Genomic DNA, 14,473 nt, shown 5'->3' with positions numbered 1-14,473 from the left:
TTTATTTTTATTCAGAGCTTGCTAACATGGAAGAGGACCCAAGATCAGCTGGGGTTGCTACTTTTGTCCTTCAGGAAGAGTTTGATAGATATTCTGGCTATTGGTGGTGTCCAGAGGCTGAACCAAGTAAGTGTTTAAATCTCTATCTAGCCCATTCACTGGAAAACAGAAAAATAATTTTAAGATTCATCTATTACATTGCTTTTTAGTAAGGTGTCCAGATTCTAAGTCTTAGATAGTGACAGTAAGGATTCCAGAGTGATAAAAATCAGGATTTGGACTTCTCTATGCAAAATATTAATTAGATAAAATAGAACAAATTCCATTACATTAAACCCTAAGTCATTATTTTCTTGTTATTGCGTTAGGACAACTTCATGTTATGGAAAAACATCCTTATATTTGTTTGTCCTGGATCCTTTCATGATACCTTGCTAGTTTTCATAAAAAAGCTAATAACTGTGATAGAGAAGGAAGGAATATGTGCGTGTATACATATATATGCAAATATGCATAAGTGAGTTTGCGGTAAAGGGTGCAGGTGAACAAATGGTTGGATTGGTCTGAGTTGAATGGGTGTGATGGAAGGCCTTCTATCCTGTGCGTCCTGGGGAATTCACAAATTTCTATCTAGTTGACTTAAAAAAGTTGGAGAACACCATTTTAATAGACTATACTTCTTTTGTTATATTGGAATCTTGTTTTATAAAATATTGCTTGAGATAAGTAAGCTATTAGCTAGGGTTTGGCAATCTTTTTTCCTATAAAGACGATTCACAGAATTGGAGTTTGAAGGGTTCTTGGAAGTCATTTGGTTCAAACTCCACATAAACAGTAATCTTTTCTCCTACATCCCTAAGAAGGAGTCATTCTCTTCTTGATTTCCAGTGAGAAGGAACCCTCTGCCTCCTCTCTCCATAATTGTTCTACTTTGGGACAATTCAAATTGAAAAGGAAGTTTTTCCTTACATTGAGCCAAAATTTATTTCTTTGCAATTTCTGTCCATTGCTCCTAATTTTGCCCTGAGTCTAATCTTTCTTTCATATGGTTGTCCTTCAGAATTTGAAGACTATTCTAATGACCCCCTTCAATAGCCTCTTCTTGATCTAAACATTTGTAGTTCCTTCAGCTTTTCCTTATATAGCATAATCACCATTCACTACTCCATGCTGATCATCTTCTTTTTGACACATCATAAATTGTCAGTTTCCTTCCTCAAATCTTGCACTCAGAAATTAAAGTAGTACTTGAGAGATTCTTTGACCTAGCCAGAGTACAGTAAGACTATTGCCTATATCATTCTAGACACCATGCCTTTCTTAATGTGAGGTCTTTGAGTACCTTCATGGATTTTTTTGGTTGACATACTATTTTTGGCTCATATTAAATTAGCAGTCCGCTTGTAACAACATTTGTTATAGGAATTGACATCCATGAAAAATATTTAAAAGCCATGTAACTTTATTTTAAGTATTTTTGATAAAATAAAAGCCAAACCCTAGGTGCATCAGAAATGTTTATTTCTTGTTTGTCTTGAAAATACATATAATTAAATTATTTAAACTTACTCAGAACAAACTCATACCACTATAGTAAAAATCATTACATTTATCTTATTGATAGTATATCAGTAATGACAATTTTATGTATATATTACTAGTTGCATAAAATAAATACTAGGAGGATTTTTTGGTTTTAATTTATTCTGAATATGAAAATCATAAACTACTTTTAAGCTCCCAATGGAGGAAAAATTCTTCGAATTCTATATGAAGAAAATGATGAATCAGAGGTGGAAATTATTCATGTTACATCCCCCATGTTAGAGACCAGAAGGACAGATTCATTCCGATATCCCAAAACAGGTAGGTCCTCTTATTGGCATTTATTTTTACAGTTTCCTCTTCTAGATCAGAATTTCTAATTATTTGAAACTTAAATGCTTATTTTTTATTACCAAGTTGTTAGTAAAGATAGGTTTAGTTTTATACTAGTAAATTTAGTACATGTTGAACTCATGGGTAATTTTCAGTTCTTTTCTATTATTTTCACCTCTTATACTGTGTTTTGGCACTAATCATGTTATTTCACATATAATGCTGGGCTGGCTATTATTAGCAATTGGGAAGTGGTGTATTTTTCTGAATTATCAATAAAACTTTCCATAAGTGCTTATCAGCTACATTACCCTAGGCAAGTCACTTAACTTCTGTTTGCCCATTTTCTTATTTGTAAAATAGGAATAATAACAACATCTACTTCACAAGGTGGTTGTTGAGGGTAAAATGAAATACAAAGTGATTTGCAAACCTTAAAGTGCTAGCTATTATTATCATCTCATTAAATGAATACATTTTATCTGTTTCACTTTTGTGTTATTTGAAAGATTTTAATTATAAAAATACAATATATAAATATATGACTGTAAAAGTAGAATTTATACAAATATAAAAACACATTTGGTAGCCTCTTCTTTTTGCTTACATCAAAAGTAATAATATATGATGATGTCATGTTGTTTTGCTCCAGAAAAATACTTGACATAAATAATAGTGCCACTTTTTCAGTATTTATTGGTTACATTGAACTGGTCCAAATGTCTAGTTTGTGAAATGCTGGTTATGTATTAATTTGGATGCAACTCATTCTTAATATCTTTTCTAAAAAGGCACAGCAAATCCAAAAGTCACTTTTAAGATGTCAGAAGTAATGATTGATGCTGAAGGAAGGGTAAGCATTAAATTATAAGTTTATTTTTTAAATTCATTTGACATTTGGTTGAACCTTGTTGGGTTGGAAATCACACATGGAGACAAGTCTACTATGGATTAGTGTGTTTATTATAGAGAGAAAAATAGCAGTTTTCCTAGAACATATACATGTAGGCAATCAGTTTTGGGTTTCTAATGAGGGACTAAAACTCTATTCCCTTTATGCAATTTCAAAAAATAATAAATGCTTTATTCTAAAAATAACTAATCTATATTATGTTTCTTGTTCTTAAAATAGCTGATCACTAGTTTCTCTTTCTGTGATTTCTGTTCTTAGACAATGAAGACATGAGTAGAACCTTTGGACTTAATGCTGTTTCAGCAGTTTGGCATTTGATACATCCAGTAATACTTTGTCAAACCATAGTGGTTTTTCCTGGACAATTTCCAAAAAATATTCCATAGTCTTTCAGATATAACTTGTGATTTTATAAATCTTGTGATTCCTTATAACCTTCACACTAAGTAAGCATTGTAAGCTAATTTGTTAGGCCTATTGAACAAATCTGTAGACTTTTTGAAGAACAGGTTATTGTTTAAAGCTGATTTGGTTTCCTGTTTTTCAAAGTACAGACAATTTTCATCTTAACAATATGAGGATATATATAGAGTAATCTTCATCATCTGCTATTACCTCTCTACCTTAGTTTTTTCCCAGAAACTAGTATAAAACATAAAACATTATTTTCTTTAAATTAAGTGGAGAATATCCATTGGCAGAGCCCTGTATTAGTAGGCTAAGGATCAATAATATTTAGATGAAGGATTTTAATATCTTAAGGATCTATAATTTCACTGAAATATGGGCCAATGTAGATTGTAACCCCTCTATAATTTAATAAATAGAGAATTACCAGAGCTGAAAAATTACTCACTGACTTAAGTTGGTGGTGACCTTCTCTCTGAAATGAGCTAGACTGGGCCTTTGGCATGAGATATGAAAGCCACTACTCAGCCAGAATTTGAAACCTTTCCAGTTAAGCAGGACCAGTACTGTGCTAGCTTAGCTTTCAAGAATCTAATATCATTTGCACAGTAGAAGGAAGAATCAAAAGAAAGCTTTAATGGAAAGGCAAAGCCATATGATGATTTAATACAGCAAATAGACAATGGAGAGCTCACATACTCCATTGATGTTCTTATGATGTCAGGGAAAAATTAATTAGGCCTCTTCTATGTTGGGTGGACCCTCTTTGGTAAACTTATAGAAAGATACATATAGGAGGCAGCTATAGATGGGTTTCAGTCTATATAATTGGAAGGAATACTCAAATCCATAAGATCAGTTGAGTATAACACCACAGATTTCACTGTTACAAAATTTTATTTTAGTTTAAAATATATGTGTACTTTAGTGAAAAAATAATGTTTTCTATCAGTACTTAAGAGGAAAAGGGGTCTAATGGCAGAGAGAAAACACAATAAATGTTATAAGTATGTTTTTGAGCAGAATGCAAGAGAATATTACTTAGAAGCCACAAATGCAAATGTTTCTGCTTTTATCTTCACATACAATGGGCAGTGTATAGGCTTGGAAGAGACATTTTAAACCAATGGTTCTTAATGGAGTCTGTGAACTTTTAAAAACATTTTTTAAATTATCTCTCAATCTTAGGGATTTTTTCCCCTAGAGACCAAGGTAAATTTATAACACATTATTTTCTGGTATTAGCTAGTTAGCTGTCCACTATTATATTTTAAAATAATTAGTTTCCTTTTTAATCCCATGTATTTTATTTTATACATTTTAAAACATTATTCTGAAAGGGGGTACACAGGTTTTACCAGACTTCCAAAGAGATACAACACACACACACACACACACACACACACACACACACACACAAAGTTGAACAACTCTAGATTTAGTCTATGTTGATTTTCTGGCTAGATCTTTTGGTAAGCATAAAGGTCTCTTAGTATTAGGTCTATTTCCTGGTGTCCTGCATAATCCTCACTCCCCTATTTAGTTACTTAAGAATGAAATATATTTTAGGAAATGATTACAGTAATCTTTCATGTTTATGTAGTTTCTTATAGTCTATAAAGTATTTTTTTTCCTTAATAATTCCTATGTGGTAAATAATGTAAATTCTAACATCCTCATTTTTTAGATGTGAAAACTCAGTTACAGAGGGGTCAAGTAACTTTCTTGTGGTCATCCAACTAAGTGTTGGAAGTTGGACTCAACTCAATACCTCTGACTGAGTCTAGTGCTTTTTTCATAACACCATAAATTAGATAGTTTTATTAGTTGATGATTGACTCCTCTATAACTTGATTGCTATTGATTTCAACAGATTGCAGATGTGGTGGATAAGGAACTAGTACAACCCTTTGAGGTTCTGTTTGAAGGAGTTGAATATATTGCCAGAGCTGGATGGACTCCAGAGGGAAAATAGTGCGTATGTTAAATTATCTCCTCTTTATATCTGGCTTAGGATCCATAGTTTTCAAAACATTTTTATTTATAGATTTGTCTTTCAGTGGGAATATGCTTTTTTGTTTGGAAAAGTGTCTGCTTGCAGAAATATTAATGCTGTAATGCAAAGACTTGAGCCAACTCATTGATCAGAAAAGAGATGAGGTATTTTAATACTATTACAACCTTAAACATTGATTTCTCATTAAATTTATCAAATTTGAATTTGGAGCTATCATTTTTCTCAAGATAATTTTTGGGACTTCACTTTTATTAAATTTATTTGCAGGTACACATGTAATTATTTTTAAATTAATATAGAAGCAAACTTTATATCTAGATTATGGTATAAAGGAACTGCATGCAGTTATGTAATATGTTGCCTTTAAAGTGAAAAAGGAGGCAGCTGGGTGGCTCAGTGAATTGAGAGTCAGGCCTGGAAATGGGAGGTCCTGGGTTCAAATCTGGCCTCAGACACTTCCCAGCTGTGTGACCCTGGGAAAGTCACTTAACTCCCATTGCCTAGCCCTTACCACTCTTCTGCCTTGGGGCCAACACATAATATTGGCCCCAAGACAGAAGGTAAGGATTTAAAAAATAAATAAAGAAAATGAAAGAAAATATTTTAAAGGTTATATGTTACTGAGAATTTAGAGAAAGAAAGTTTTAGCATACCTGGTAAATGTTCTTAATTTTTTACAAAAGGATACATCTTAATTGCCTTTGATAAATATATACAATCAATTGGTTCTACAATTCTCTTTTCACTTCATCACTGAAAAATATTTTTTCATTTTCTAGCAAGTAATGTGGGGTTAATATTGTATATTCTTAGAACTATGTCTAACTTTTTTCTAATCAGTTTTTCTTTTTTTTACATTAATAGTGCTTGGTCCATCCTACTAGATCGTTCCCAAACCCGACTACAGATAGTGTTAATATCCCCTGCATTATTTATCCCAGTAGAAGATGATGCAATGGAACGACAGAAACTCATAGATTCAGTGCCTGATTCTGTGACACCACTCATTATTTATGAAGAAACAACAGACATCTGGATAAATGTATAATGTGTTTCTATAATTATTTGTTAAACATTTCCATAATATTGCACCAAACATTGATTTTCTTATAGTCACCTGTCAAAATGGGCTTTAAGGAAGAAAAAATCCAAAAGAAAAGAGACATTTCTCTAGTTTTTAACATTTCAGAAGCATTTTAGATTACTCTTTCTTGATTACTTCAAGGAAAATTTGTTTTCAATCACCAGAAGTAAAACTTTCAGTTTTCTTTCATTTAAGATTATGTGTTTTCTTCCCCTTCCAATAAGCAAGTTTCTTACTGAAAATAAACAAAAAACTTTCATTTTCAGTAGATGTTTGTTAAAATATTAAACATACCACAAAGATTACTAATAACAGTCCCAGAATTAAACAGTTATGTACATAGAAAGCTGATGCCATTGAAATGGCATCTCTTGGGTTGCTTATTTACAGTCATTTCTGGAAACATCAGGTATTGGTATACAGTTACATGTGTTCTTCAGCAGAGTCAGCTTTGCTGAAATGACCTTAAAAAAATATTCTCTAGAGCTCTATACTGTGCTTCTTTCAGGGTTGGGAGAACTATAGCAAACATGATATCAGGATAATTTTGGAAGTTTTTAAAATTTTAAAATTCTCTCAGAAGTACTTTAAACCAAGTATATATATATATATATATATATACATATATACATATATATGTACATACATACATAAATAAACTTTAAAATGTTGAATTTAAAAAGGAATTTGAAAATATTTTTTATTATAATCCTATTTTGATGATGAAACTTCTTCCACCTTCTTAGCAAATAACTTATCTACTACAATTTTATTTCCAGAAAGGAAAAATACAAGTTAATTTGGAGTTTGAAAGACACAGGCAAAAGTTGTAGTTTCAATATGCTCATTAGTTATAGTAATTTCTTCTTATACTTTAAGGCATATAAATAAGATTATTTTGTTTAGAACATAAAATCATTTTATTTTGTATATAGAAAGACATTTAAAATGGTATATGTAGTAAATTAAGTTTTTTATTTTGCAGATCCATGACATCTTTTATGTTTTCCCCCAAAGTCATGAAGATGAAATAGAGTTTATTTTTGCCTCAGAATGCAAAACAGGTTTCCGACATCTGTATAAAATAACTTCCATTTTAAAGGAGAGCAAGTATAAACGATCCAGTGGAGTGCTACCTGCTCCAAGTAAGAAATCATTTTTTTTGAGAGGGTACAAAGTGTTGTTTATAAGATATATTGTGATCCCAATACTTGCCTTGTTAAACATGTTATACTCAGAAATTTAAAACTGTGTTCTTCTCTCTCCTTTTTGGAGTAAATAGAAATAAATAGAATTTTTGAATGGGAAGCAGCAAGTGGAAAGTGTAAGAAATCTGAGTTTATTATAATTATGCCAATGACTCATTGTTATCTTGGGCAAATCATTTTACTTTTCTGGGCCTCAGTTTTCACATCTGTAAAATAGTAATAACAGTATCTTCTATGCCTAATGTTAGTTGGAGAATTCAAATGAGATACTATGTGTAAAAGCCCTTTGGAAAGACGTACAAAGCACTATATAAATTAAAAGGAGTATTACTGTAGATGGCAGAGGAGCATCCAAAATTTGTTTATGTCTTCCAGACTTGTCATTATTATAACTTATTCTCAGTTGATGTAGTTGTGAAATATATATTATGATGTCCACAGTGAAAATAATGAACCACTTAATGTAATTTGTCTTACTGTTATGTGAAAGTTTAGTACCCAAGAAATACTAAGACTGATAAAAGGGGAAATAGAGAACTATGAATAGGTCATTAAGAGAGAAACAAATAATAAAAGTTATTAAAGAATTATATTATCTCTTCCCGAACAGGACCCCGCCCCAGAATAGGCATTTGACTTTGATAGAGTTATGAGCAATTTTTTTCACATTTTTAAAGTAGAAATCCCACCAGAAACAGCTATTAAAATTGCTCCCCACTATAGAATAGGACTTTGATACCCAAAGTTGATGATCAATAACAAAAAAAAAATTAGCCACTCATAATAATAATGACAAAAACCATTGTGTTGAGGTCTATAAAGGGCTTTCAAATCAAAAATATACTTTCATCATAACAACCATATGAAGTAGATGAATTTTTTTCTCCTTTTCTATTTGCTTTTTGGCCCATATTGAGGATTTTATCAGCATAGGAGATCCATGGTGAGAAAATATCCCCCCTACCAATGCAGATTGGCAGTTGCTCTGCAACCTAACGATTTGGAGAATTGCATAGAATTGCCTGAAGCCCTAGAAAGTATTTCTCACCCTAGTTCTCATTGTCATTATGTATCAAGAGGCTAGACTTGAACTGGGTTATCCTGTCTCTGTAGTCTACTCCCTACTATACCACACTATTTTGCTGTCCATTTTATAAATGAATAAATGACTTTGAAAAGTTAGACTTTGCCAGGTAAATATTAGAACTGGACTTGTGCCTCATGCAGTCTTCTTCTACCTCTTAAGAGCAGTATTTTTTTCCTGCACTATTCTGTCTTCATGAAGGATACCAAGATTATGAACCTGGGAGATTGGAAGGACAATGGTTTCTTCAGCAGAAAGAACATTTGGGAGTGGAGAGGGAGATAATAATTTCTATTTGGAATGTGTTGAGTTTAAGAAATTCAGTTTGAAATATTTAATAGTCATTTAGTGATATGGGGCTCAAGCACAAGGGGAGGGAATGGATATGGATAGATCAAGGAGTCATCTGCATAAAGATGATAATTAAATCTATGGGGCTAATGAGGTTGCAGAGAGGATTATGGAGAGAGGAGAGATAAGGACTTGGAACAGAACATTAAAGAATACCCACAATTTGGAACCCCTCAAATGGAAAATGAGCCAGCAACAGACTAAGAAGGAGCAATTAAATAGGTAAGAGATTAATTCCATAGGGGAAAGTGTCAAATGCAATAGATAGGTTGAGAAAGGTTAAAACTGAGTGGGTTAAGAGAGCACTAGTAACTGGGAGAATTACAGTTGGGTGGTTAGTTAGAAGCCAAATTACAAAGATATAAGGATAAGTGAGAAGAAAGGTGGTAGAAGCTGCATGTGTAGATAGCTTTCAGTTTATCTGAGAAAGGGAGGAAAGATATAAGATGATAGATTGAGGGTTTGGTGAAATCTACTGAGAGTACTGTTAAGAATGAGAAGACTTAGGAATATTTGAAAGCAGTAGGGGAAAAAAAGCAATAATTATTAGAAAAATTAAGTAACTGTAAAATAGGAAATGAAATGATAAAAAAAATTTCAGGTGGCATCACCATATACCTAAAGAATCTAAAGCTAACAAATTACAAAGAGTAACATATTCATCAAAGTTGTGGGATATGAGATAAATCCTCAAAAATGTGTTCTTGTATACTAATGACATAACTAGAAAGCAGAGTAAAAAAAGAGATTCCATTTAAAGCACCAACAAAAATAATAAAAATTTGGGCAAATAAAATTATAAATTTTATTTATAATATAAAAATTTATAATAAACAACAAATATATTATTAAATGATATTATTAAATTATATAAAATATTAAAAATTATTCATAATATAAAAGTATAAATTTCCCCTCGTTTGAGATATAAAGCAAGACATGAATAAATGAAAAGCTCCTTTTTGAGTACAATTAAATATAATATAGATAACAATACTTCTACATTAATATATAAAATAACAATGCCAATTAAATTCCTTATGGATCATTTGTTATAGAATATTCTAAGTTGATTTAATTAGAAAGAAATAAGATGGCCAAAGCTTACAGTTTTTTATTTAAGAAAAGGGAATATTAATGATAGGTACAATTCAAGATTTTAATATATGACAGTGACATTTATCAAAATCATATGCTAATGAATTAAAAATAGAAAAATTCATCAATAAAATGGACTAGTGGTAACAAAAACAAATGTAGATACTTATAAACAACTACATAGATGAATCAAAAGTAACAGCAATGATGAAGAAAATTATTTAACAAATAATATTGTTGGAGCAATTGTTGGAGCAAAAAATGTTGGAGCAGTTAGGTAACAAACATAGTTTTACAGCTAATACAACAGTTTTTAAATAACTGACATTTATATAATACTTAAAAGTTTGCATAGTGATTTCATTTGGGGCTACAACAGCCCTGTGGCCTAGGTACTACAAGTGTTATAAATCCCATTTTAAAGGTAATAAAACTGAGACTCAGAGAAGTTAAGTTAAAGTTAAGCTCATATGTCACACAACTAGTAAACAGCAAAGCACTAAACTCTAGTTGTCAGTGAATTAAAACATAATGAACTAATCTTTAGAGGAGAAGAAAGCAATTAGTATATTTATTCCCATTGTGGAAGAGAGACAAATTTCTAACTACTGAAGAATCAAAAAAGGCGAATGTGTTTGAATATATGCTGATATCCATGGGTGATATGTTCCAAGACCTATCTCTGATGATTGGAACCATGGAGATAAGCAAATACCTATTCCTGCCCCCCCTTCCCCCCAGTGTGGTGCTCTGCAGTTCCACTCCCCATGAAACCTTTAAAAAGTAAAAGTGAAAGAATCTAGGGGATTGGTGAAGACCCTGCTTTGAGCAGACCTTCCACACTTCATTTTTTCCCCCTCACATTTCATATTTGACCATGGTTAACTGAGATAACTGAAACCATGGAAAGCAGAACAGCAGATAAGGGGGCCCTACTTTATAATTAAAATATTTCTGCTCTGTGCCTCCAGCACTTTGCCTAGTACCTTACACCTAGTTGATACTTAATAAATGTTTATTGACAGTGCACTATTATAAACTAAATATGAAAAGGAAAGCAGCTGAAATATTTGACAATGTAATTAATGTAGTCATTGTTCAAAACATATAAAAAATTTCTATAAATATTTTGTTATTGTCCAGAGCAATGGAAAGATGACTGTTCTTCAATCAAAAGACTTTGTTTCAAATCCCGTTCCTGATGATTATTACCTGTATAAATTTAGAGAGTCATTTAATCTCCCTAGGTTTCATTTTTCTCACATGTAAATGAGGGAGTTAGATTAGATGGTCTCTGAGGTTCCTTCTCATCCTAGATCTCTGATCCAACATGATAAATTAAATTCAATAAACATTTATTAAGTATCTTCTGTGTGCAAAGCAGTAGATATGGGGATATGAAGAGTCCCTGGTGTCAAGCAGCTTACAGTCTAACACAAGAATAAGATATGTGCAAAAGTGGAGTAATCACAGAATATAGTGGAATGAATATTGGTTTTGGAGTCAAAAGACCTAAATGTGAATTTTGGTAATACTGTTAACTGTCTAAGTAATCTTGGGCAAGTCTTTTCAAATTTCTCCTCAATTTTCCTCATCTGTAAAATAAAAATTTGGACTAGATGACCTCTGACTTCCCTTCCATCTCTACATTTTGATATAAAAAAGTATGATAGAAAGTAGAATATAATCAGTATAAAGAAGGGCTCTGGATAGAATTCCATAAGAAATTGAAGGAGATAGAATAGTCAACTCGGGGGTTGAAGGAAAGTTCTATGAATGAGGTTGGCAAACTTGACTGGGATCTTGAAGATGAGTATCCAGGTGGAAAAGATTAAATAAATGTATGAGATCTGGCCTGCTCAAGTTCAAGACAAGACAAATTGGGAAAACAACTAGTAGGTCAGATCATCCCTTTAAAGATGTCATTTTGCCCTATGCTTTTTAAATTGTAATTTAGGACTGTGGGATCTTACATTCTCTAGATCTTTGCATCATGTGTGGATTATTCTTCTAACATTTTAGTAAAATAGAAAGTTAACTTATAGATCAATAGTTTTTCATGTTCTCTCAGTCACTTTTGCAGAGGTAATAACGGGGTCTGACATTTTCCCCCACATCTTTGCTATCTTCCCTTCTTTCAAGTACCTTGAGAATCACTTCCCTGATGTCTGCAAAATTCTGTCCTCTACCACATCAACTTTCTTTTTTATCTCTTGCTCTAGTGCTGTTTTTCCTATCTATGATTTCTTCATTATTATTCTTTAACAGTCTATAGATTATGATATTAAGATGCAAATATGGTGATTCCACAGTTCTCGATGGTAAAAAAATTACATCTTTTTTTTATCTTTTATGTTGTCCTCTTTATGGTTTCATAGTCTGTGATATGACTTGGCTTAATTAATGACTCTCTCACCAAACTTTCCTCCAGCTGTTTTTTTTCTTTTATTGCTTCTTTCTCTCTTATGGGGCAATTTCTGCTTATAATTTTCTACTGTCTTTCTCCTTAATATTTTATAAATGAACTTATCTTCTAAATTTGCATTGCCTTTGGCTTTCACATCCCTCTGTCTAATGTTTCCTGACTTGGCATACTTTTTAGTCTTTTTTTTTTTCATCTCATTATGATAATTCATTTATATCAGTTAAACTTTTATTGAAATTATTATAATCGGTGTAGATGTTCTTTACTCCATCTATTTTCCACCTTTTATACAGTAACTTAAACAGGTCAGATTGGAGTTTTTAAATTGCATACTCTGCCTTGTTTTTCCCTCTAGCTTTGAATTAATTTTGATGTTTTTTCATCTAAAAAGTTTGAGGTGCAAATTAATAAATACCTGATTCAGGAATAATTCCCATATATCTTTTTCTGTTTAAATATAATCAAATTTCCATTGCTTTCCAGAACAGCTGTAACAATTCACAGCTGTTCACCACCACCATTGCATCAATATGCCTATTTTCCTACAGCCTCTTCAAGATTGGTCATCTTTCTTTGGTCAGGTTTGCCAATCTGATGGACGTGAGGTGAGCCCTCAGAATTGTTTTCCTTTGCATTTTATCTAATTATTATGAGTTGGAACATTTTTCTCATATGGTTATTGATAGCTTGGATTTGTTCCTTTAAACCCTCTTATTCAAATTATTTGATTATTTATCAGTTGAAGAATGATCCTTATTCTTAAAAGTAAATTCTTATATAGAAAGAATCACTGTATATCTTGGAAATGATATCCTTATTAATGAAACACTATAAAGGTGTTTTTCCCCCCAGTTACCTACGTGGCTTTTAATTTTAGCTGTTTTGGGTTTTGTTTTATTTTTTGTAAAATATTTTTTTTATCTTATATAATCAAAATTATTTTATTTTCTGTGATATTTTCTGCCCTTTGTTTGGTCCTGATTTCTTACTCTATCCATAGAATTGAAAATTTCCTCTTTACTTTAATTTGTTCATGGTATCACTTTTTAAGTCTGGGTCATGTATGCATTTGAAGTTTATCCTGGTATATGGTATGAAATTTTAGTATTAACCTAATTTCTAAGCCAGACTGTTTTCTAGTCTTCCCAGATATTTTTGCTAAATACTGAGTGAGTCTTTAGCTCAGGAGCTTGGATCTTTGAGTTTATCAAACACTAGACTCCTAGGTTCTTTTTTGCTCTGTGTGTGTGTGCTTTAATCTTTTCTACTAATTAACCTGTATTTCTTAACCAATAGCAGATTGCTTTGAGGTTTACTATTTTGTTGTGTACCATAGGAAATGATACTGATAGATTCCTCACTTTCCTGGGTTGTTGTTTTTTTTTTCACTAGATTGAGATTCTTGACCTGTTTCTCCATATAATTTCACTTTTTTGTAACTTGATTAAGGAATTAATCCTTTGATATTTCAATTTGTAGGATATTGAATAAGTTTAGGTAAAATTGTCATTTTTATTATATTGGCTTGGCCTACCCCTCACCTTCTATTTAGCTGCTACTCCCTTCTGTCTTTTGGCTTTATTTATAAGGTTAATATCAAGATTGATATAATTTGATTCCTTATTCACTTGTTGGTCATTGAACAAACATTTCATATTTAAAGAATAACAGATAAGTTAAGTTTTATAGTTAAAAATTATTATTCTTAATACCTTCTGCCCCCATTTCAGCCACTCTACTATAATCACTGCAAAAGCAGAACTACCATGCAGGACTGAGGGTTACATTTGATAGACTGTCATAACCAAAGAATTTATCACCAAGTAGCCAGCCAGTTGATGATGAACTCCATTTTTATCTAAACTGAACCTTAAAAAGCAAATGGTCTTCTACCAAGAACATGCTCAAACTAAAATAAATTATTTAAACTTTATTATCCTATTAATAACATAATATTTTATTTCTTATTTCTAAACTAGACTATGATATGTATGTATATGTATATAA

General features: G+C 31.7%; 1 protein-coding gene across 3 annotated transcripts in view; it reads left to right on the top strand.

Annotated features, from left to right (window-relative positions):
* Positions 1-14,473, top strand: part of DPP8 (dipeptidyl peptidase 8) — an 87,690-nt gene that overhangs the window by 23,661 nt on the left and 49,556 nt on the right. For 2 of the 3 annotated variants that reach the window (XM_007479590.3, XM_056808599.1), the window contains exons 6-11: positions 16-126; positions 1,738-1,866; positions 2,670-2,731; positions 5,073-5,173; positions 6,081-6,258; positions 7,286-7,445. In XM_007479590.3, the coding sequence (XP_007479652.1) occupies positions 16-126; positions 1,738-1,866; positions 2,670-2,731; positions 5,073-5,173; positions 6,081-6,258; positions 7,286-7,445 (741 nt within the window). Of the gene's footprint in view, positions 1-15; positions 127-1,737; positions 1,867-2,669; positions 2,732-5,072; positions 5,178-6,080; positions 6,259-7,285; positions 7,446-14,473 lie in introns of those variants that run through there. The other variant, XM_056808601.1, reaches the window with a different exon arrangement.

The sequence above is a fragment of the Monodelphis domestica genome, chromosome 1, assembly GCF_027887165.1.
Source record: "Monodelphis domestica isolate mMonDom1 chromosome 1, mMonDom1.pri, whole genome shotgun sequence".
NCBI classification, from domain to species: domain Eukaryota; kingdom Metazoa; phylum Chordata; class Mammalia; order Didelphimorphia; family Didelphidae; genus Monodelphis; species Monodelphis domestica.
This window is presented reverse-complemented; position numbering and strand designations above follow the sequence as displayed.